The sequence below is a fragment of the Psittacula echo genome, assembly GCF_963264785.1.
Source record: "Psittacula echo genome assembly, chromosome: 2".
Taxonomy (NCBI): Eukaryota; Metazoa; Chordata; class Aves; order Psittaciformes; family Psittacidae; genus Psittacula; species Psittacula echo.
This window is the reverse complement of record NC_137737.1, coordinates 152,189,114-152,211,019: the sequence shown is the minus strand read 5'-3', so window position 1 is coordinate 152,211,019 and position 21,906 is coordinate 152,189,114. Positions and strand designations below refer to the sequence as shown.

Here is a 21,906-nt window from a genome sequence, read left to right as displayed (position 1 = left end):
GTAGTGCCGTCTATAAGACATGGTTTTAATTGCTTTCAGCACTGCACTATATAAACGGAAAGAAAAATACTTGAACAGCAGGGCCTGTTTGGGGCTTTACTTTCATTTAAGAACAGAAATTCTTATATTTTGCACTTTGAAACGTTTGTATGTACCTTGGAAGGGGTGTATCTGGCCAATGTTGACTCTCTGGATGGGAAAACTTATGCACTAAGAACTGATTTCATCCTTCCAAGAAAAAAAAAATCACATAGTTATCAAGAAGGACACATAAGTGATTCCCTAGGATATCTGAAATGCTTCATTTCACTTGTGTTCTGATAGCTAACAAACCAAGATTGTTGGAGGAAACTGCTTAAAAACCTATCAGAGCCAGAAGGCCTATCTACATCAAACAACAGCCTTTGGATCAGGCATTAAACACTAGAATGTGTGTCACCCTGTCATTATGTGTGTCCTTTCTCCTTGAGTCCTTTCATAGATTTAACTATTATCATTGTATGGCTTCTAGAAAACATCAGCCAATTGGGAAGATTAGTTTATAAAATTGATTGTCTTTGGTTTTCTTTTGTAAGGGTCAGAAATTCTGTTCTCTTCATTGCCTGAAATTCCTGTAAGAAATCCACTTTGACAGCTAACTCTTGACCTAAATTCTGGGATGCTTTTTGTGTCACTGAGTAGGTGCCTTTAAACAACCTGAACTGCAAAATGTGGACGGCATTTGTGGCTGTGAATTGGATCAAACCCTGTATGAACTTGCACACAGCTATCCTGATGTAGGCTGTTTGAAGGCCTTCTCTTGTTTATGTCCATCAAGATTTAATAGTCTCCAGCAGCTCTCTCTGGTATCAGCAGGATTCATCATTCAACATCAGAGACAATGATTGTTTTGTCTTGCATCATTTATTTGATATTCCACAAACAGTCCAGTTTCTGTTTCTCATGCTTACACAAGCAGTGAAAACAAAAGCATGGCTTATATTGTCAGGCAAGGAGAACTTAACCCACAGCAAATACCAGTGTTTGATGTTAATCTCATCCTTGTTTTATACCAGAATAAGTCATTACCTTCAAAGGAATTAGTCCTAGGTCACACCACTGTCAATCCAGAATGAATCCCGTACTATATGTCTCCTCTGCTAGCAAAGAAACAGAGGAAACCTAATCCTTCATTATTTGTCTGTGACATATTTTGCCAGCCAGAAGGCTGAATCAACTTTTTCCCACAGCACTCTCTGTACTTTTGATGTCAGTCTGACTTCTAACTCACCACACTGAAGCATTCACTGTGACTAATAGCAAAACAACACCCACAGGTTTCACAAAGGAAAATGTTTATCCTTGCCTAACTCTCTGAGATAAACTTTTAATCCAGCTGGCCTGGAATGCTGTAACCTCACAGCTTTCGTCTGGTACATTTCCATTTGCTTCCGTGCCCTTTCCCTATTTTCTCTCCAAGATAGTTCCTAGTTAAGAGTTAAAAATTTTGAGATAAAGAGTCTTCTTGAAGTCTTCAAAGAGCAAATTGATTCACATTAGATAGTTAGCAATAAAATTCCCATTGAACATGAGTGATTCATGTGTTCCACTGTACATAAGCTATGTTTGGCGCAGCTCTGGAGAACAAAGGCTCCTGGTCCCTGTTACCCTGTGTTCAACACCCCTGAAGTTTTCTTTGTTGTTTCAAAGGCTTTCCATTTCCTGTGGTCTCACAAGGTCATATCAGCACTGGTTTTCTGTGTGGTTAAGGATGCCTGAAATTCTCTGTACACTGAAGTCAGTCTACAGTCCACTACCTTTATGCTACTCAAGATTTCTCCAAAGTAAAGGGAGGCCTCAGGTGCTGTGATCTGCCATGTTTACAGCCCACTCTTAGCACCAGCGATGGCTGAGGAAATAGGTGCTTGGGGGTTTTGTTGATTTTTTGGTTTTAATATTTTCTAGAAAAGTACTCTAAAAAGGGAATTGCTGGGAATTTGGTTTTCAGGGGATCATCACTGTCAACAGTAAAAGGAGAAAGTGAGGGGAAAATAAACACAAGGAATATCGAATAGCTTTCATTGGGGTTTTCAGGTCACTTTTCCAAAATCAGTTTAAAATAGAAGCAGGGCAGCCAAAATGGGAAATTTGGAGAAAGGAGATATTTTCCTTGTTTATTTCTGGGTTAGCAAGCCTACAGCCTGATCTGGGAACTATAAGCCCATTCTTGTATCTCACTTCAATCAGTTGTAGATTCAATGGTAGGCTCCATCTCTAATGACATCGGGGCAAAACAACAGCATCTTACAAGTGCAACTGTGGGAAAGATTCAGCCTTCTGGTTGGCCTTTAGTCTAAAATGCCAATAATAAAGTGTAAAGAGCCTTTGTTTCCAGCACTGTTTTGGATTTGGGGATGAATACAAAAAGAACAGCTGTGGGAGAGGTTTGCTTGACAGCAGGTATTACTGATTAACACAAACAGCTGATCAGCAGAGTTTACTTTCAGAGTAGAATCAGGCTTTGAAGGACAAGGGCTGTTTGGGAAAGGGCACTAAACACTGTGATAATCCTCATGTATTTTTCATTACCAGTATTTTTAGTACTATTCCTTGTAAAACAATTTACTTTTTAATAGGTATTAGTCTTACTCTCACCTTGACTGGAAGGGCTTTCATAAGGCTGTCTTTATTTCTTGATAAAGAATCTGGGAGTAATTTAAGACCATTATGTTTTGCTATTGCTTTCTTTTTCCACTGCACTACCAAAGGGGGAAAATGATTTGCAAACTCTTGCTTCTTTCTTACACTTATGGCCACAGCTTGAAAATTCAGAGGAATGCACACTTAGATAGGAGTAAAACCTAAAAGCCTCTCTGTTTCTCTTGTGCAGTCTATTGTAATAACACTGTAGAATGCACTGCGGAAGGGTCACCTGTACGCAAATCATAACGGTTGCCTGTTCTATTGGAAAGAGACATGGAGTATGTACTGCAGGTAATTGCTGGGACATGAGTACAGTTGATCAGATGAAACCAGCAGTGAAGTGTGTCAGAAAAGATGAACTGTTGTCAGCCCTGCAAACATAATTATAACTCACTCAGTTTTGACATTCTACTTTGGATAAAAGCCATTATCTAGAGCAATAAAAACAGCTGTGCAGAACACTACCCCAAACTCACTTAGCAGAAGTGCAGACTTCTTAATTCTGTTTTCCTTAAAATGTAGTTAAACTCTTCCCAATGCTGCAGAGCAGCTTTGATGAATGATTTTTTCCCCTACCATTACTCCTAATCAGTTGTATAATTCGTTAAGGTAAGTACTCAGAGTTCTTCTGCCTTGGCTGTCCTGCATTGACTTAGAAGTGCTGAGATAATTTGAGGAAAATTTTCAGAAGTTACTTTCAATTTAGAGATCTGAGATTTAGGGTGTTGCTCACCCTAAAACTCAGTGATGCTCTCAGATGCTTCCAGACCAGGTGTTAGCTGGAATTTTTTGTCACTGAGAAGTTATCTATGATAGGACAAGGGGCAATGGGTTCAAACTTAATCAGGGGAAGTTCAGGTCAGATATAAGGAAGAAGTTCTTTACTGTGAGGATGGTGAGGCACTGGAACACCTTGCCCAAAGAAGTGGTAAATGCTCCGTTCCTGGCAGCGTTCAAGACTGGGTTGGACAGAGCTTTGGGTGTCATGGTCGAATGTAAGGCATCCCTGCCCATGGCGGGCGGATTGGCCCTTTCCAACCCTAACTATTCTATGATTCTATGTGTAATGCCTGGTCCCCAAATACTGGCCTATCTGAATTGGTAGACAGTTATTTAGAATTCAGATATCCATGTATGTAATGCAAAGGGGAAAAAAAAATAGCAATTGGTAAGTGTTGCTTTAAAAAACAACTCAACAGGAATTGTTTTTGTAATTCTTGATATCTAGGATGTTGTGAGTGTGCTTCCTCATTTCAGAGTAATTTGTTATAAATCTTCCTTTAGATGCTGTAACTTTTATTAGGAGTAATTAATTCTCTGGTGGCTTTAAATGGAATGTGGCTTCTATTGAATGTAAGTAAGGGAGATCAACTTCTGCACAGAGAAAGTGTAGGGAAAATTTCAGTGTTGGATTGAGATTAAAAAGTCCAAAATATGGAAATGCAGAAAAGGAAACTCCACAGCTGCTTTGTACTCCCTTCTGAGCAATGAGAGGAAGACTACCATCACTTCCTTTCTTAAGCTACCCTGACTACCATGGGCTGTTCCCAGTGTGTTCTCTGTGGTGCAGACATTTGTGCTGTGTCTTGTTTTTTGCTGTTTATTTTTTTTGTGGGTTGTTACAGGATCTACTCCTGGTTTGACAACACAGGCGATTAAAAGTAATTCTGTAGTACATGTACTATGGTTTCAAGGTTATATATATTTGGAGAAGAAGATGGATCCCTATCTGAGCCTTTTGTGTTTACTTAAACACACTAAACAAGATGATGCTTTTGGACAATAAAATAATGACATCTGGAAAGTTTGGCTTTATATTTCTCCTTGTAATTACCATTGTTGTCTCCAAGTAGAGGGAGAAAGTACCTAACCAGCACACAGCAAACACTGAATAAAGAGGGTTATTTGCATCAAAGGATAAGACTGTTCATTCTAAGTAGGAACATTTCAGGTATCTGTAATAGCACCCTGTGTGCTCAATGGTGACAAAAGAGTGCTGCGTTGCTCAGTGCATAGGAGACATGATCACCAGATTTCATTGTGTAGTTCAGGATCAGTTCCTAGACAAGGGTCAGGGAGTTCAGGAGATTACCCTGTAGCTGTGGAAAAGTTACTAAAAATTGAAGACCATTTACTCATCTCTCTCCATTTGCCTGTATCCATGGGCTATGATCCTACTACTGACATTATCATAGGCACATCTATAAAAAGACAAACACGCACAAAAGGTTATCCAAAGTCACAGAATACGTTTTGTTTTATAAAGATTATGCCTGAATCTGGAATTTTAGACAAACTCAAGGGCAGTTAGACGAGATGTGCTGAAAATTATTTGCCATTTGGGACTGCTTGATGACACTAGCAGGGTTATGCATTTGCTTGACCGCTGCTGTGCATCATTCAGTTTCTGTCAACCCTTATCTGTCTGATGTGATATGATATGATATTTCTGAAAGATCTTTTGTACCACACCATGATGCAAAAAACCCATAGTTGATAGCTGGCTTATCAAATTGTATAGTTTGAGCCGCCTATGAACAATTTAATCAGACATTCAATTTCTACATTTCTAGTGGATTCAATGAGAGGAAAAGCAAGAAGGGAATAGCTGTTTTTCTAACATCAAATTAAACTCTTGTTCTGAATATTCAAGATACATATTTCTGAATGATGTCTTGAGCTAGAACAATTGATTTTATGCAGAAGTGTCATTGTTCAGAGGGAAAATGGTCTTTCTTTTATAAATCATTAGCAGTGCAGGAGCAATAGGCATGTTAGAATATTCTGCAATAAGATGGAGATGTCTAAGACCAGTTACTCTCACTGAGTATGAGTAATTCCCTGGGGTACACCCTGTGTTTTGATAGGGCTAACCTGCCTTGCAGGATTTCATGCACATTAAAGACCAGACTGTGTCCTCAAGCACACAGTGAACACCTCTAATGCCTGCTCTGAAGCAACAAGACCAGGCTTCCTGAAAGATCTCACCTCTGCTAGAGGCATAAATAAGATCTGAGTTCTTGAAGAATCAGACAATGTTTCCATGGGAGCTGTGCACAGCTGAATTGGTTCTAAACACTAAATCAGGAGATGATAGTGACAAATAGCTTCTTTCACATTTAGCAAATCAGGTGTAAGTGGGGTAAAGCACTGCTCTTAATCATCATCTTCTCAGGTGTGTGGTATGTTCCTGTCTTTCAGTAAACTGTATATGTAGATCACTCCAGATCTTTTTGTGCGTTGGACAATATAGAGTATCAGGGACAGATGAGCTTTCTTGAACATCGTAGCAGCAGTTTTGCACCTTTGTGGAACAAGCTGGTTTCCAATAAGTGTTGGTGGAGAAGCTTCCACAATCTAAACCAAACAAAAACCCCTCTATCATGGCATTTAGCAGTTGGACTGAGGAGAAGTTAGAAGGAATGAGCCTGGTGAATAAGAAAACTCTTTACAAGATGATTAAACAATAAGGCAACAATTATTTCAGTTTAATGAGTTTGAAGCAGTGCCAACCATGAATGTTCACGTGCTTCCTCTCCCTGTGGAGGCTGTGCTGTGAACTCAATCAGATGACTGCTCAAGATGAGAAAATCACTGCCGATGCCAAATGACGCCAAATGTTTGTTTTTTAAGTTGTCCAAGTTCCCTGATATAGTTCACAGTATGGTCCCACAAATAATTGATCTGGCACGACAAAGGGGAATCTGTACTGAGGGATCAAGGTGGGCAAGAGGCAGTAGAGAGATACAGGTACTTACCAGTTTTGCTGCCAGGAACTTTGATTCATAAAATCATGGTCTCAGCTGGAGACAGAGGCTTGATGCAGCCCAGCAAGAGAGAATGGTGGAGTCTGTGCTGCCTGATGTTCCTATTCTATCCAAAGTAGAGCGTTTTGGTCTCAAATTCCACATTTTTCATACAAACCCCAGTTCATTCTTGATGGTCAGTTCTTATAAAACCATAATTTATTTTCCCTTGAAGTAGCCTAAGCAAGGGGGTGTTGGAGAAGGGAGAGAGGGCAATGCGGTTTCTGAGACATTTTAGTTACAAAACCCAACCTTGTGGCAAGATGCTATTTTAATTAAACAACCAATAATAAATCAAAATGCTTCGTCAAAACTAATTAACCAATAATAATTACCATAGCAACCAGTTCTTTGTGTAACACACGCTGAAAACACTCTTAAAGAAGCACAACAGCTTTACTTTCCGAGTTTTCCCAAAACAGACAAGAACTACTCTAATCCACTGTTGAAGACAATCCAAATTTAGAAAGCAAAATAGAAAAACAATTAAATAATTCCCATAGGCTCATTTCAGGAATTAATGAAATTCCTGCTCTTTAGGACTGATCTGCCTTGAGAATATCCAACTGGAGATTACATTGGAAACAATTTCTTCACTTTTCAGCTGTGTTTTGCCAAATTCAGCCCCATCACTGCTCTGTTTCTATGCAGCAGAACAAAATAACCTGCTGAAGAGGTTCATAATATGTTTATTTCTCTAGAGCACACTAAGGTTTCCTTCTGGATTTCAGAATTGTTTCTGAACTTTTTTAGCTTTCTCTCCTCCACTTCCACTATGCTTTCCATGTGAATGTATATTACCATTGGTTCAACTATTCATAATGAAAATTGTCTGTAGCAATTATTGTCTTTTAGGGCTAGCTATGAACTCATCTCCAATCTGTTGGGTTTGTTCCTATGTATTCACATTTCCTCAAGTTACAGGCTCTTTGGAAGCGCTGGGGTCAGTGACTCAGTCAATCACTACACTCTCCATACATGTCGACTAATGGCAGGTCTTAGAAAGCACTGAATAAGGAGACTCTACAGCCAGTCTAATGGCTTTATACTCCCGGATGGAAAATTGTACCTTTTCAAAGAGGAAAATCACAGCAAAATTGAAACACAATTAGTTATGGGTTTTGAAGTTTTGAAACTTCTGGCATTTGCAAACTCTTCCTTAGCTTGCTCCCAGTTGTTCATAAACTCACAGGATTCTGTGCAAGCTTCAAATCAAGGCAAACTCAATTAGGTGCTTTTAGTAGCAGAAATGCTTGCAAATTGTTGCTATGCTTAGCCCAGCTCTGCTCTCCGTAACTCACCTGTATCCTTCTGAATTTCCTGTTTCCTGAATTACATTCAATTCTGTTAAAAAGCTGCCTGTGGCTGATTCACCTACCACTTTGCTACAGACTTGTGAGCTACTTTACTGTTTTTTCAATTAATTTCCCTTTTCCTGTTCTCTTACATTACTATCTTGTACCTGCTCTGATTGATACTTCTTCCTGACCAGCTGTGTCCAGTGCCTTTTAATTGTTTCTTTGAGATCTGGTGGTTCCCAAATCAACTCACAATATTATCTTGGTTTCAGATGTCTTGGCAAAGCCCTGTTTATACAATGAGTGACAGATAAAAATGAAATTATTTGAAACAATGTGTACTGTCCAACTTAATCTTGTCTTTCTTGTCTGACCTGTGGCCTCTCCTTCCATTGCCTTTGATTTTGGCTAGTTTTCATATTGATTTTGCAAAGGGTTGTGAGGTGCTTGTATGAGGAACACTTTATAAATGTAAATTTATTTGACAAGTAAGTGATTTCTCTGTGAACTAAGCTATTAATCATGTCCTATGAAAAACATGAGAATCAGAGTTTTGGAGTAAAAATTTTAATGATTGCTTCTAGTTATTTGCATGATCTTGTCAAGTAACTTTCTTTAGCTCTGTTCCTCCTATTATGCGGTTATATACAACTGCAGGTTCAGCAGGGACAGTGATGATCCTTAAACAGATACTCCCAAGCAGCAGGGCGATGGGTACTTTCTTGTTTGCATTATTAAGTATTCAAGAAGCAGACCTCCCCAGAGCCCTACTTAACCTCAAAACATATCACTCATGGCTTTTTAAGATGAGTTGCCTTCTCTGCTTCAGTTGCTTATTTGAGTACTGTGCAAAGTACAGAGAGACCTTGCACATAAATCACTCCAAAATGCTGTGAAAAGATTTTCTTTTTTCTCATGTTATACCTTGGCTTTCCTACTGTATGATCACTGATCAATAAAAAAGTCAAATCAAAAGGTCAATCAAAAAGACATGAAACTGTGTACATCATATAAAATCAGCCTGCCCTATCTTGTAGCCCTGATAGGCAGTAGAAAATTCTGCAAGACTTCTGGAATTGGCCACAGTAAACAGTAGAAAAAAGAGTGTCAATGACAGATTCAGCTCTTTTAGGTCTTTTTCATTCTTTTGTTAACGAACAATAGATTGTATCCTTTCAAGGCATAGTGCTTTGCTTTTTAGATTGTTTTCAGTCAGACTGCTATGTATAAGAAAAGCAGATTCTGCCTCTGCTTAAACTGTTGTTTTACCTGTAACATGTATTCCACAATTCCCTTTGTCCAAATCTAATTACGTGCTCATGAAATCTAATTGAAGGCCAAATTCTACTGCATTTGCTCTAAGGAGATCTGCTGAAGTGAGTGGCAGTAGTCCTGAGAATTAGCAGAAGTGGGTGACTGAACTGGGTTCATGGGGAATTTGCAATTGAATTTGCAAGCAAACAAGAGCTTCCTGCCACTGCTTTCACTGTTGAAATGCACATTTCAGATGCTGTGAAAGGCTTTTCTTTTTTTTCACACTATATTATAGCTTTCCATGTGTGTAAGCATTGGTTATCTTCAAGTCAGTCAAAAAGGTATGAAATGTAGACTTCTCCAGCCACCTACAGCTGATTTCAGTTGTTCTCCAGAATAACATGATTCTGAACTGGTCTTATCTAATGTCAGCTCATCATATGACTCTTAGTAGGCGGTACCAGAAAGGAGTTATCTCATGAGCTGAATTATTGCATTCACTCTTTTATCTTGGAGCAAAGGCAGAAAATGTCTGGGGCAACCTGTCTCCAGTAAAGCAGATAACAGGGAAGAAGCAGTAAGCACAGAGGTGGAATAGTGATAAAACAGTGAGACTAAATAGTCTCAAATTTGTCCCTTTTAAAAAATAAAAGGGGTAATGCTATAAGTCAGCTATAAGTCAGTAAAATGAGTAAGAGGAAGATGAATTGGGAATGATTAGTCACTGTTTCCAAGCATGACAAGGCCCTCAAATGATAAGGCTGTGAATTAAAGCAAAAAAAAAAAACACACAAAGGAAACATTTTTATCACAGAGTGCCTAATAACATTGTAGAAATCTTTGTCATTGAACACTATAGGGCCAAAGGTACAATTAACCTTACAGTCAGAAAAGTATCAGAAAAAGTTAAGTATAGTTTATGCCACCTCCAGCTCAGAGATGCTGTGAACCACAGAATCCTGAATGCCAGGAAGATGCAAGGATCATGCTAATTGCGCCCCATTTCTCACAAGCTTTACCTAGACATCTATTACTGCAAAGGTTAAACAAAAATTCAGCTGGAGACAGGATATAAATTCTTATTTAATCATGGCATATAAATTGTAAATGAATATCCTATTACAGAACAATACTCCAGATTCAGAAATACGGGAATATGTGAAGCTAAAGTGTCTGTCTGATGCATTTAGTTTGATATCAAATCTTACTTTCAAACCCATATGAATGTAAGGAGTGAAACCTGGAGGTCTGAGGCAAAGCATCACAACGAGATTAGGTGGTTTTGCTAAATGTTTTCTCTCTTCTGTTAGGAGAAGTAACACTGATTATAAGATAATACTGCAAAAATGCAGCCTCTAGCCCACAGTGTTCTGCAACCACCAGTTCCAGAGTGTTCAAGAATGTTTTGACAAAACATTTCTGAATGCTTGCTTTATTCGTGTACTCATAAATACTGTTTATCCTTGTACTCCTACCTGGGCACTCTCTGCCTTCTGCTATCAGAGGCAGCATCCTGCATGATGAATGCTTGATCTGCCCTGACGTGGCTGTTCTTATGTCATGATCCTGATGGCTTTGCTGGGCAGGTGATGTGGCCGCAGGGTAATGTAGCCTCCTCCTGCTCCATGGTTGGTCTGCTGCTGAGAGAGAAGTGTGATCCCACAAGGCAGGGTGCACTCAGTGGGACCTCATCAGCATAGCGGCTCTGACTGGACCTTGGCAGGAAGATGAGGAGCTGCAGTTTGCCATCTCTCGGCTGGTTCACTGTGTCCCAATGACTTCTCTAGTTAAGGCAACAGTCAGAGCAGTTTGGCCTTATATGTTGCGTTTGAGCAATATTAATGACTTCTGGACTTATTTTTGACTCTTGACCCTCTCACATGTTAGAAAAAAAAGGCAGGATGAAGTGGAAACTGAGAGGAATTCACATGAATTTGCAACCTGTAACAGGGATGAGGTGTTGCATGAAGCTGCTGAAACTGCAGGTCTGTGTTCTGTCTCTAGTGTATGAAGATATTAAAAGTTTCTTTTTCAGTCTCCCAGACAATCTCCGCTTCAATGGTGTCAAAGTGCCCTGTCTTACAAATATCCAGAGCACAAAGAGGTATCAATGAAAGACAAATAATCCACTGCAATTTATATTGTCCAAGGATGCACTCCCATTTGACTCTTCAAAGTTCATAATGCAAAGGAAGAAGCTGTGACGCACCCTCTACAAGGAAAAAGAGTGCAGCTCTGACGTAGACCTCAGTGAGGAATAGGTCTGTGTACACAGGCACAAGATATGCAAGAATTTGGTTGTCCTTTCAGCTTCTCCTGTTGAGTGATTTAGAATTCAGATTGTGCAAGATTATGCTTTGGCATCAGCTGAAAATGAATTTATTTAATTTGGCCAATAACAGAATAACTATTACCACTGATATTAATTCTTAGCTAACTGGCACTCTTTGTTTTCCTTAGTATGGCTTTCTTCTCAAATTAAGCCATGGAACAAATCACAGAGTTGCTTTTGCAAAAGAGCCAGTACAAAACCAAATTGTTAACTATGTTTGTAATCATTCCTGACTAAAGCCCTGTGTGTCATTCCTTGGAAACATCATTTGTGGTTCATCTAGAGTTTGATGCCCCCAAATACTGCATATTTCTCTCTTAGGGCAGAGAGAATTTTACACTTTTGATGCCTCTAATTAAGATCCAAGACATTCTTCTACACAGACTTTCCTAACCATTATTTTTACAGCCTGTATGACTGCAGAGCAGTCGTTCTATATCTCTTTCTTTTTCTCTTTCCCTTTCTAAACAGATATTGTTTCTTCTCCTGTCTAATCAAACCTTATTTGTTGTTCATTGCAGATAGCAGCTCAGGCAGTGTTATTTATGTGTATGAACACTGCAGGAATCTTCATTAGCTACCTGTCAGACAGAGCACAACGTCAAGCCTTCCTGGAGACCAGAAGATGTGTAGAAGCCAGACTGAGACTAGAGACAGAAAATCAGCGACAGGTATTGGAGAAACAATCCTATATTTTTATTAATTGGAATTTATAATTGCACAAGGCTGGGCTTGCTGACTCCCATGTGGTGCCACCTGATTTGTGCAGGTTAAGAGAATTTCATGCTGTTATTTTGCTGGTGTGTATCAAACTGATATGACATCTTAAAGATCTTCACTGGGAAACAGGATGAATAGAGAATGGCTGTTCATTGTCCTTTCCCATACGAGAAGAGGCCATCAAATGAAACAGCAACTAATAAGTGTTTAAAATTGGTTAACACGAGGGGTTAAATTGGGGAACTTCATGTTTCAGAGTATTGTGGATACTAAAACTCATACCAGTTAAATGAAAACTAAGCAAGTTCATGGAAGTGAACTCTATCTAGGCAGAGAAAATACTAAAACATCACCTCTGGCTCACAGATGAGTTTTTGGAGCTGAGAGGCCGTTGCAGGGAAGTATCACTATCTGCTTTCTCTGTTCTTAATGTTTCCCTAAAAATCCGCTTTTGGCTACTGTGTGCAGTAGCATACTGGGTTAGGTCAATTTTTTATCCGAGCAGGTACGTCTGGTCTTAGATACATCATCTTTTCCAATGTGGAATAAGAAGCATTGAATAAAAAAATGTTTGCTGCTTATTTTTTTATACCAAGGGAACGTAAATGAGATGTAGCATTCCATACATATTTTGTCATTCTGATTGCAATATCAGAAAGTTCCCTGCTGTTTAAAACTTGCACTAAGATCAAAATACAACCTGTGTGTGTATATATATCTATGTTACACTGCTATTTCCTGAACTCAACCATTCATTTTGTCCTGTTGTATAATACATATATTGCTTCTCAATTTTGTTTCACTTACTTCTTCAAAGTCATGCAGAGATCTAGGAAGATGTCATATTCTAGACTTTACTGACTAATGACTCAGTATAAATGCATGACTGCGCTGAGTAATTCAAGTTACTTGTGCCAGAACACCAGATGTTGTGATAGGATGGAGGGTGATGGTTTTAAACTAGAACAGGTGATATTCAGGCTGGATGTGAAGAAAAAAATTCTTTACAGTGAGGGTGGTAAAATACTGGCACAGGTTGTCCAGAGAGGTGGTAGATGTGCTATTCCTGGAGACTTTCCAGGCCAGGCCGGATGTGGTTGTGGGTAACCAGAGCTAGTTGACGATGTCCCTTCCAATTGGAGGGGGGTTGGACTAAATGATCTTTGAAAGTCCCTTCCAACCCAAACCATTCTATGACTCTATGATCTTTCCAGCCGCTGCTGACTGAAGAGGCTTGGAGGGATGTTATCTGGGATGCTCTGTTGTCATTTTGTCTGACAACCACATTTTTGTATGGTTTGGTTTTTTGGGGGGGTTTTGCATTTTTCGTCCTTTCTAATCTTTTATAAACTAATATTTTGTAAACTTGACTTTTGTAATTTTCGGATGGGAAGTTTGTAGTAAAAATCTTTATAAAACACTAGCAATATTTTCCCCCTGTTCCAGATGATTCTGAGAATTTTCCATTAGAATTGTTTGCTGAAATTTTTTTTCCTATTAGGAAATTTAAGGCAGATATTTTCCATTTGGGTGGGTTTAGAAAGAATCAGACTTTGGGTTTTTTTCATTTTGGTTTGTTTGGGGTTTTTTTGGTGAGGGTTGAAGTAGGAGTTGGATCTAAAATACTTGCTTTTAATCAGTTAATGTTGAACTCTGCATTTCGTCGTAGCTAAGTGCCTTGCAAGGCTTCAGGGTTGTGCTGTCCCTTGAAGGCAGAATTTACTGAAGAGTTACCTCATTGAAGTTGAGACTCACCCATAACCAAACATAGTGTGTCACGGGTATCATATGACTGGAAATGCATATGGAAAAATGTTTTACGGGCCAAGAAGAATGCCCACAAGAAAAAAAGACAGACATCTGAAACACCAAATGAAAGATTTCTTCTAAAACTCAATTTAATGATAAGCTAACTCAAACTTTAGGAATGAAACATTTTTAAATACTTCTTATTAATCTTGTAGGAACTTTGAATCTGTGCTCTTATGCACACCTATAAATATATATATAAATAATAGTCCAAGTATTATTCTTTTCAACTTTTAATTTGTATTTGGGAAAACAAGGACAAAATACTCCAATACTGGAATGTCTTGAATGGAGAGCCTGTTTCCCTCAGTCTCCTAGTTTTTCCTTTGCTTCTGAAGTAGTAGCTCACTTAAGCAATTTCTAAACATATCTTGTTTAAGAAGACTGGCAATACCACTGCTTTTCTTCAATAGTTTGTTTATGCTTACTTGACCAATATCCATAGGCAGTAATTCAGTGAGTGTTAGCATTTTTCTGTCTCGAAGACATGTATTTCGTGATGCAGGGAGTCTGTAGTTGACATGACCATAAAAATTATATTACATATTGATGCATATCACATTTCTAAAAGTAAGGATTAAATACTTATGAAGCCTAATAAATGCATTCTATGACATTCTAGAAAATAGCTCTGATAAATGAAGGGGGAGGGATAGCCAGAAAAAAGTGTGTGCAGGCAAATTGTTGTGATGTAGCTTATGAAAATTACTAAAAATATGCCTGAGGAGATAAAAATGTTCAAAAAAAGTAGAGCAATAAGTATTTATGTAATTCTTCCAGATATTAATTCTAGGAATTACTAATTCTGTTCCACTTTGATTTATTTCTCCTCCAGTTCCCATAAACAGGCTAAACATAAGGTTTCTTACGACAGGGTCAAGCTTTTTGTGGCTTTCATTGGAGGTGCTGCTACTTTTCATAGTAATGGGTGACATCATAATCAAAATCTCTCAAGGTCTGTTTCCATCCCACACAGCTTCCACTTCTTCAACTGAAACTAATAGATAATTACAATTAGGTAATTGTATTGACATATCGTACACATGATGCATCATATGAAGTATGACAGCTTGCCAGATAGGTCCAATAGGATCTGCTTTTGTCATTTATTTAAATCAGAAGACCAGTAAAATTAAAGTAAGAAAAAAGAACATGAGTTAGAAAATACAACAAGGAATGGTATGCTTTTCCACAAGGAAATGCAGGATAATACTCCAATTTTTAATAAAGTTCTTATAAATTTTTCAGATACAGAATCATAGAATTGCATTTTGTGGTCAAAACCAAGATATTTTTATGTATGTCTAGATAAATTTCATATAGATAACATGATTTTTTTTCAGTGAAAGAAGTTTCATTCGTTTTCCGTCATAATTTTTGTAAAATGTGTTGAAAAAAGAATCTGACAAGGAGTGAAAAATTCTTTTGTATTGTTGTTTGTGCTACTCCGAGCTGAAATTTGAACAGTTAGATGTGATGGTTTGTTTTCAGGATATCATTATTCTACATCAGTGTCTTCCCTCTGCAGGATTTTCAAGGTTTAAGGACTCCTTGCTCTATTTCAGTATTGCTGTGAGGTTTTCCAGTTTGACAGTCAAAGTCTTTTTTAAGGACTCTGGCCAAAGTTTTTCATGGCTTCTAAGTGACATAATTTCCAGTTTCTGTTTCCAAAACTCCATACAATTAAGCTCCTACATCTCTTTCCACCCTTCCTCCTTCATCACCATTTACTTTCAACAAATTTCTGAGTAAAATTTCCAGAAGTATTTCAGAAAGTCAAGAGCTTCAGTAGTATTTTCAAAAGTGACTGATTCAACAAGGATCTGGTTATTTTTGTTATTACTTTTTTATTTTTAAGCCCCTGGCATTGTTAACAGCTACATATTAGCATTTTCAATTACAATGAATTTTCTAACTCTAATTACTCTATTAATAAACTGAACAGTACTTTGGATACAGAAGAGAATTACTCCAGCAGTCATTGCTAATGATGTTTATGTACTTAACTGCATGGTATTGTCTGTGTGACACCATTTGGAAATCCCAGCACTCTGTGAAAATGAGGGAACATCTGTTTCTACTTCTTTCCCAATTTTTACTAGAATATTAGAATTTTGGTGAAGATCTAAAACATTTCAGAGCTCGGCTTAGATAAATGAGACTCCCCTGCTAGTGAGTACAAGATAGAATGTATCATAGAAAGACAGAATATCAGAGAAGAAAGCTACAGAAGGTAGCACAGACAAAATAACACATAGTAAAACCAGCCTCAGTTTACCAGTTATTGATAAAATCATTAATTTAAATATTTTTCTAATAAATTATAGGTAGCTGCTTGTGCTTGAGATATGTACCTACATCAACCAGTCAAAAATGGCAGCCATTAAAATGTCCTTCTGTCTTGGGTTCAGCAGCAGCAATCACTTTTACTCCTTGGTAGCTGGTGCAGCTCTGTGGTTTTGACTTTCAGCCTGGGAATAATACTGATAAAACCGATGTTTTCAGTTGCTGGTCAGAATGTTTACCCTGACTAAGGACTTTGTGAGTCTCATGCTCTGCCAGGGAGGAGGGGAAGCTGGGAGGAAGCAGAGGCAGGACACCTGATCCAAACTAACCAAAGAGGTATTCCATACCACAGCACGTCATGCCCAGGATGTAGAACTGAGAGTCGCCCGGAAGGCCTTGAACACTGCTGGGGTGGGGGTGAGGTACCGGTCAGTGAGCGGTTGTATTCTCTTCCCTTGTTATTTCCTTTATCATTATTAGTGGTGGTAGCAGCAGTGGTTTGTGTTATACCTTAGTTATGAAACTGTTCTTATCTCAACCCGTGGGAGTTGAATTCTTTTGATTCTCCTCCCCGTCCCTCCAGGAGCGGGGGGAAGAAAGGTTGGGGGGGGGGGGTAGACTGCGTGGTTCTGATTTACAGCCTGGGCTTAAACCACGACACCTCCACTTTTGTGTTCAATACATTGTAATTGTTAATAAACAACAAACATGAGGTTCTCAGATTTCTTAAGTCCATTTTGTCAAGGGCAACAGGAAAAGCTTCTACAGGAACATTGGTGATAAATGGAACACTAGTGAAAATGTGTGCCCCCTCTGGAAGGAAACAGGAGACTTGGTTGCCCAGGACATGGACAAGGCTGAGATAGTCAACAGCTTTTTGCTTTTGATTTCACTGGCAAGATCTCCAGCCACACTGCCCAAGCCACAGAAGGCAAAGACAAGGACTGGGAGAAGGAAGAAGTGCCTGCTGATGGAGAAGATAAGGTTCAAGAACATCTAAAGGAAACAGAAGACGTTTAAGACTTGATGAGATCCATCATATTTGAGAAGTCATGGCAGTCTGGTGTAGTTCCCACTTACTGGAAAAGGGGAAATATAATGCCCACTCTTAAAAAGGGAAAAAAGAAGACCTGAGAACTACAGGCCAGTCAGTCTCATCTTGATGCCCAGCAAAATCAAGAAGCAGATTCTCCTGGAAATGAGGCACATAGACAATAAGGAGGTGATTTATGAGAGCCAACAGGGCTTCACTAGGGGAAAATTGTGCCTGACAAAATTGGTGCCCTTCTATAATGGGGTTGCAGTTTTGTTGGATAAGGCAAGAGTAACTGCTATCGTCTACCTGGACTTTTGCAAAGTATTTGACTTCCTTGTCTTTAAACTAGAAAGACATGGATTTGACAGATGGGCTGCTTGGTGGATAAGGAATTGGCTGCATGCTCACACTCAAAGAGTTGTGGTCAACAGCTCAATGTCTAATTGGAGATTGGTAGCAAATGTTGTCTCTCAAGTATTGGTATTGGGACTGGTGTTGTTCAACATTGTCGGCGACATGGACAATGGGATTGAGTGCACCCTCAACAAGTTTGCTGACACCAAGCTGTGTGATGCAGTCAACCATTCTTTGATTCCATGGTTTCATTTCAACAATATCATTACTTTCTACCACCTGATTGGAATTTTGGGTCAATATGTTGATTTGATATCTGTATGTTTCAAAAAGGTTGACACCCAGCACTGTACTTTGTTAATAACCACTTCAAAAACATTGTCTTACTTTTTACCTTGATTTTATCATAAAGACACAGCAAGTAATTCTGCTTTCATAACATCTGGCAAATGAAAATAGAAAGTGTAACTTACTTTCTTAATTAGATACTCCAAAACTTTCAAAAACAATGAGTATGCAGTTCTCCTCACTGGAAAAATACTGTGAAATTGCCTTAATGAAGAAGAGGAGCTTGCATTAAATTTCATTTTCATTTCTATTTTTCATCATACAAAATCCCCAAGTTTTAGATGAATGACATATTAAATCCAGGCACATATTGAAGTGATGACATTATGAAGAATTGAATTCATAATCTATCTCTGGTGTTCTTAACTGTTCTTTCTCCAGCAATTCATATTCATTTGAAACTTGTCTAACATTTTAAACCCTCAAATATTATAATTTAATTATAAAGTCTTTCAGATAACTATCACTCTGCCTGTTCCTCCACCATATACAAACAAGTTATACATAGCTGGAAACAAGTATTGTGCAAGAAAGTTAATATTTGACTTACAAAATTGCTTGTGACTGAAGATGGAAACGAAGGCTTAAAATGACTAGGAAGGGTACATCCCAGAAGTTAAGGAGCTAAATTGCTTTAAAAATCAGTCCAGCTCCTAGCTCTTATCTTGTAATAAAATTGCAATGTTACATCATTGGTATTTATAGAGAAGTCATTTTACTTATAGTTAAGACTTACATGTCATGGGCACACTTCTACCCTCCATCCAAGACGTCAGTCGACCAGCGAGACTAATGAAGCCTGAATAAAGCAATAAGGAAATATTGGTGGGAGGCTGCTTTCAAGCTAAGCAAAGCTGTTAGACTATCCTACTAACATGAATAACCTGTGAAATTGGACTAGTTTTCAAAGGAAAAATAACATAAAGCCCCTCTGAAACATTTTGTTTACATTATTTCTGATAGATTTAGAGCACCTGATAGTATCTTGTGAAAGAAGAATCTTCTCTTCAGTTGTTTGAGATGACAGGTGAAATCAGTCCAGATCTGTGTGGTGCTTATATTTGTCCTTTGGCAAGGTTTTTTTCTTGTTCTCACTGTATCAGGCTCTTCATCACTCATGAAAAGAAAATTCCTTACCTGGTGTACAGAACTCACCAGCACTAATATGCCACATATCATATATGCCGCTGCTGGGCTAAACTATTGGGAGGGACTAAACTCAAATCAGAAAGAAATCCTCCAGGTTTTAAGCCCTAAGAAGTCAAATAGAGAAAAGTATTTTACTTTAGCACTACATTTGTGCACTCTCAGTGATTACCTACTGTTAGAAACTACTAAAGACACAATGCATTAGTCTTTTTAGCTGTCCTGTTGACATCCTTCTCCAACACGGTATTTAACAGGCAGATCCCTTTCTCTGCAGGTATCATCTAAAATTCCACCAAGAGAAGGTCCTCTTATATGGAAATAAAGCTACTTCTTGATGTCTACTCTAACCCTTCTGAATATTTCCTTGGGTGTCTGGTGTCCTGGCGGAGAAAACAGAGATGAAAGCTAGAAGAAACAGCAACTAAGAGAGTTGGTGGAGAACAACCACTGTCTGCCTGTAGTCTTGCAAGCAGTACTCAGGCAAGAAGGTTCTGTCTGGCAACATGCCTAATCCACTGGGCTTTTGAAGATGTTTCCCATCGGGGAGTAATGAAGACAGGCATCTTCAGGTATAGTTAGGTTTTTGGTCAGATTAGAAGGAAGCAAGAAGAAAAACCTTTTCTTCATTAAACGGTGTAATGAGAAGAGTCCTCTATGAGAACACCCTAGCAGACAATTCCTCCCAGTGAGTTCTGCCACTGGTGTACTGAACGCCCACTTTCCATCTGATCTTTCTCATAGGGGATTCCACAAGTTCCATTAAAGCTCAGTTTGAAAGTTAAAACAGTTTGGATATTATTTCATTCAACTTCCACAAATGATTTGAGCTCACCACCCTACAGAACCTTTCACCACCCAGGTGAGAAGAGAGTGGTTTTATTTTCTGTGTATGAACACATTCTATTTTTCCAGTGTGGGTATGAGGGCTGTAGAAGGAGAAGACACCCCTTAGTATTCAGAACAGTCTGCTGTTGACATATTTAATCCCTCCTGCCTGTTATCTGTGGAAAAACTGTAATCCTGTTTTAATCTCTTTTTCCATTAGAAAACTGTTCTGTTTGACCATTTGTTTCCCTTCTACTTGCAGAAGATTTTATTCTCACTTTCCTCTGCAACAATCTCTATTTCCCACAGCTTTAAGAAGCTCTCTGCAGATTGATGAAGTCTGTTCTGTTTATTAAAACAAAAATAAAATTGTCTTACAAGTTGCATGGGTTTTATCAATCTCTTACAGATCTAGAGTTTAATCAACCATCAGTACTTCACAATATCTAACATAAGAGCAGATTGGACTAGGATTGGAAAGGACAGCTTAAGAGGTTAAACACTATAAAGTCTTTCTTTTATACATATATGGGTACTAAGAATATGAAGATTCCTCTAAATTGGTATGAGGATAAGGTTCAGATTTGGTTTAAAAATAGAGTAATCTGAATTTTAGAGATCATACGACCTTCTTTTTTAATTGTAAAAGAAGTTTAAAATGCTTCACAAATAAAAATTGCAATCACAATAATTAAGGTTTTATTTTTAGGGAGCAAAAATAAACTCACAATTCTGTGTAAACCTCTGGTTAGATACTGCATTTTAGTCAGCTTTTTTTTCTTCATAGGAAACAATCTGTTAAATGTGAAATGCTCAGAAAAGTTTCACATTTATCTAGACTTTCTTTCATCTTGTGCCTTTCTCCAAAGAACCACGATCCCAATAGAAATTTGCTCTTGTCATTGCTCCTCTGGTACTTAGAGGATCAAACTCAAAGCATAACATAGCAGTCAATCAGAAAAGGCAAGGAATTTGCAAACTTCCTATTGTTCTTCACAATCGATATCCATATCATGATTGACCTGTTTCCTAAGTCCATTAACAGACTTTTCCTCCTTACTAGGGTGGGGAGAAGCAGTATTTACATGCACATATGTTTTTATAGGAACCATGGAACATGTTACAAGACTGGCATGTACACTTGCTGCACCTTCTTGTCTCAAAACACCCCATCTGCTTAACCCACTTGCAGTAGAAAGCAGAACAGTTTGCGTGCCAGATTTTAGATGCTGTTCCTTCACATTTGCTGCTGTTATTTGATTCTTATCATCAGAGCACAACTCCACATTTTGCTTTTAAGTAGAAACCTAATGTAAAATCAAGATACAAATAATCCTCTGCCTTCTTTCCCATTCCTTGCAAATTTGGAGTAGTCACATGGACTCAAACAGAATAATGAGATTTACAGCCAATACTGGAGAGATAGGAATCAGACTCTGAACTGCAATTATAGAGAGGAAATATCATGCCAGATAGTGTCAGGACTTCAGGGATGGAGCTTTCCCTGGAAGAAATTGGTGAGAAAGAAACTTCCTCTCCCCAGGAGCTGGCTTTTGGAGCTAGTGATAAAACCTCTTTCTGAAAATCTGTGGTTTCTTACCAGGTTGTTCAAATGCTCTGCTGGTCAACAGTTGATCAGGTTTTGGTGGCTTGTGCCTCCTGTGTTCTCAGCTCTTTACTAAAGAGAGAGATGTCTAATAAAAAAAAAGCCATTATCACAGCTGTCACTAACTTGCTGATGTCCCAGGGAAGTGGACAAAGGTGAAATGAGTAACGGGAATGAAATAGTTTTGGACCCCTACAGTGATGAGACACTTTTGCCAGCTGGTCTGCAGTAACAGTCATCCCTGCTTAAACGAACCTCAGGCTCCAAACTCACCAGGCTAGTGCCTTTCCTGAGTTCTGAATATACTTACTCATTTGAAGGTAATTACTTTTTCTTGTTTGGGACCAAAACTTTCAGGCTACTAAGGAAAGTTATTATAAACTATCCTGAAATGACTGTAG

General features: G+C 38.5%; 1 protein-coding gene across 1 annotated transcript in view; it reads left to right on the top strand.

The window, feature by feature from the left end:
- Positions 1 to 21,906, top strand: part of ADCY8 (adenylate cyclase 8) — a gene marked incomplete at its 3' end in the record, with an annotated part of 125,025 nt that overhangs the window by 17,064 nt on the left and 86,055 nt on the right. The window contains exon 2 of the mRNA XM_080610335.1: positions 11,894 to 12,043. Within this exon, the coding sequence (XP_080466461.1) occupies positions 11,894 to 12,043 (150 nt within the window). The remainder of the gene's footprint in view (positions 1 to 11,893; positions 12,044 to 21,906) is intronic.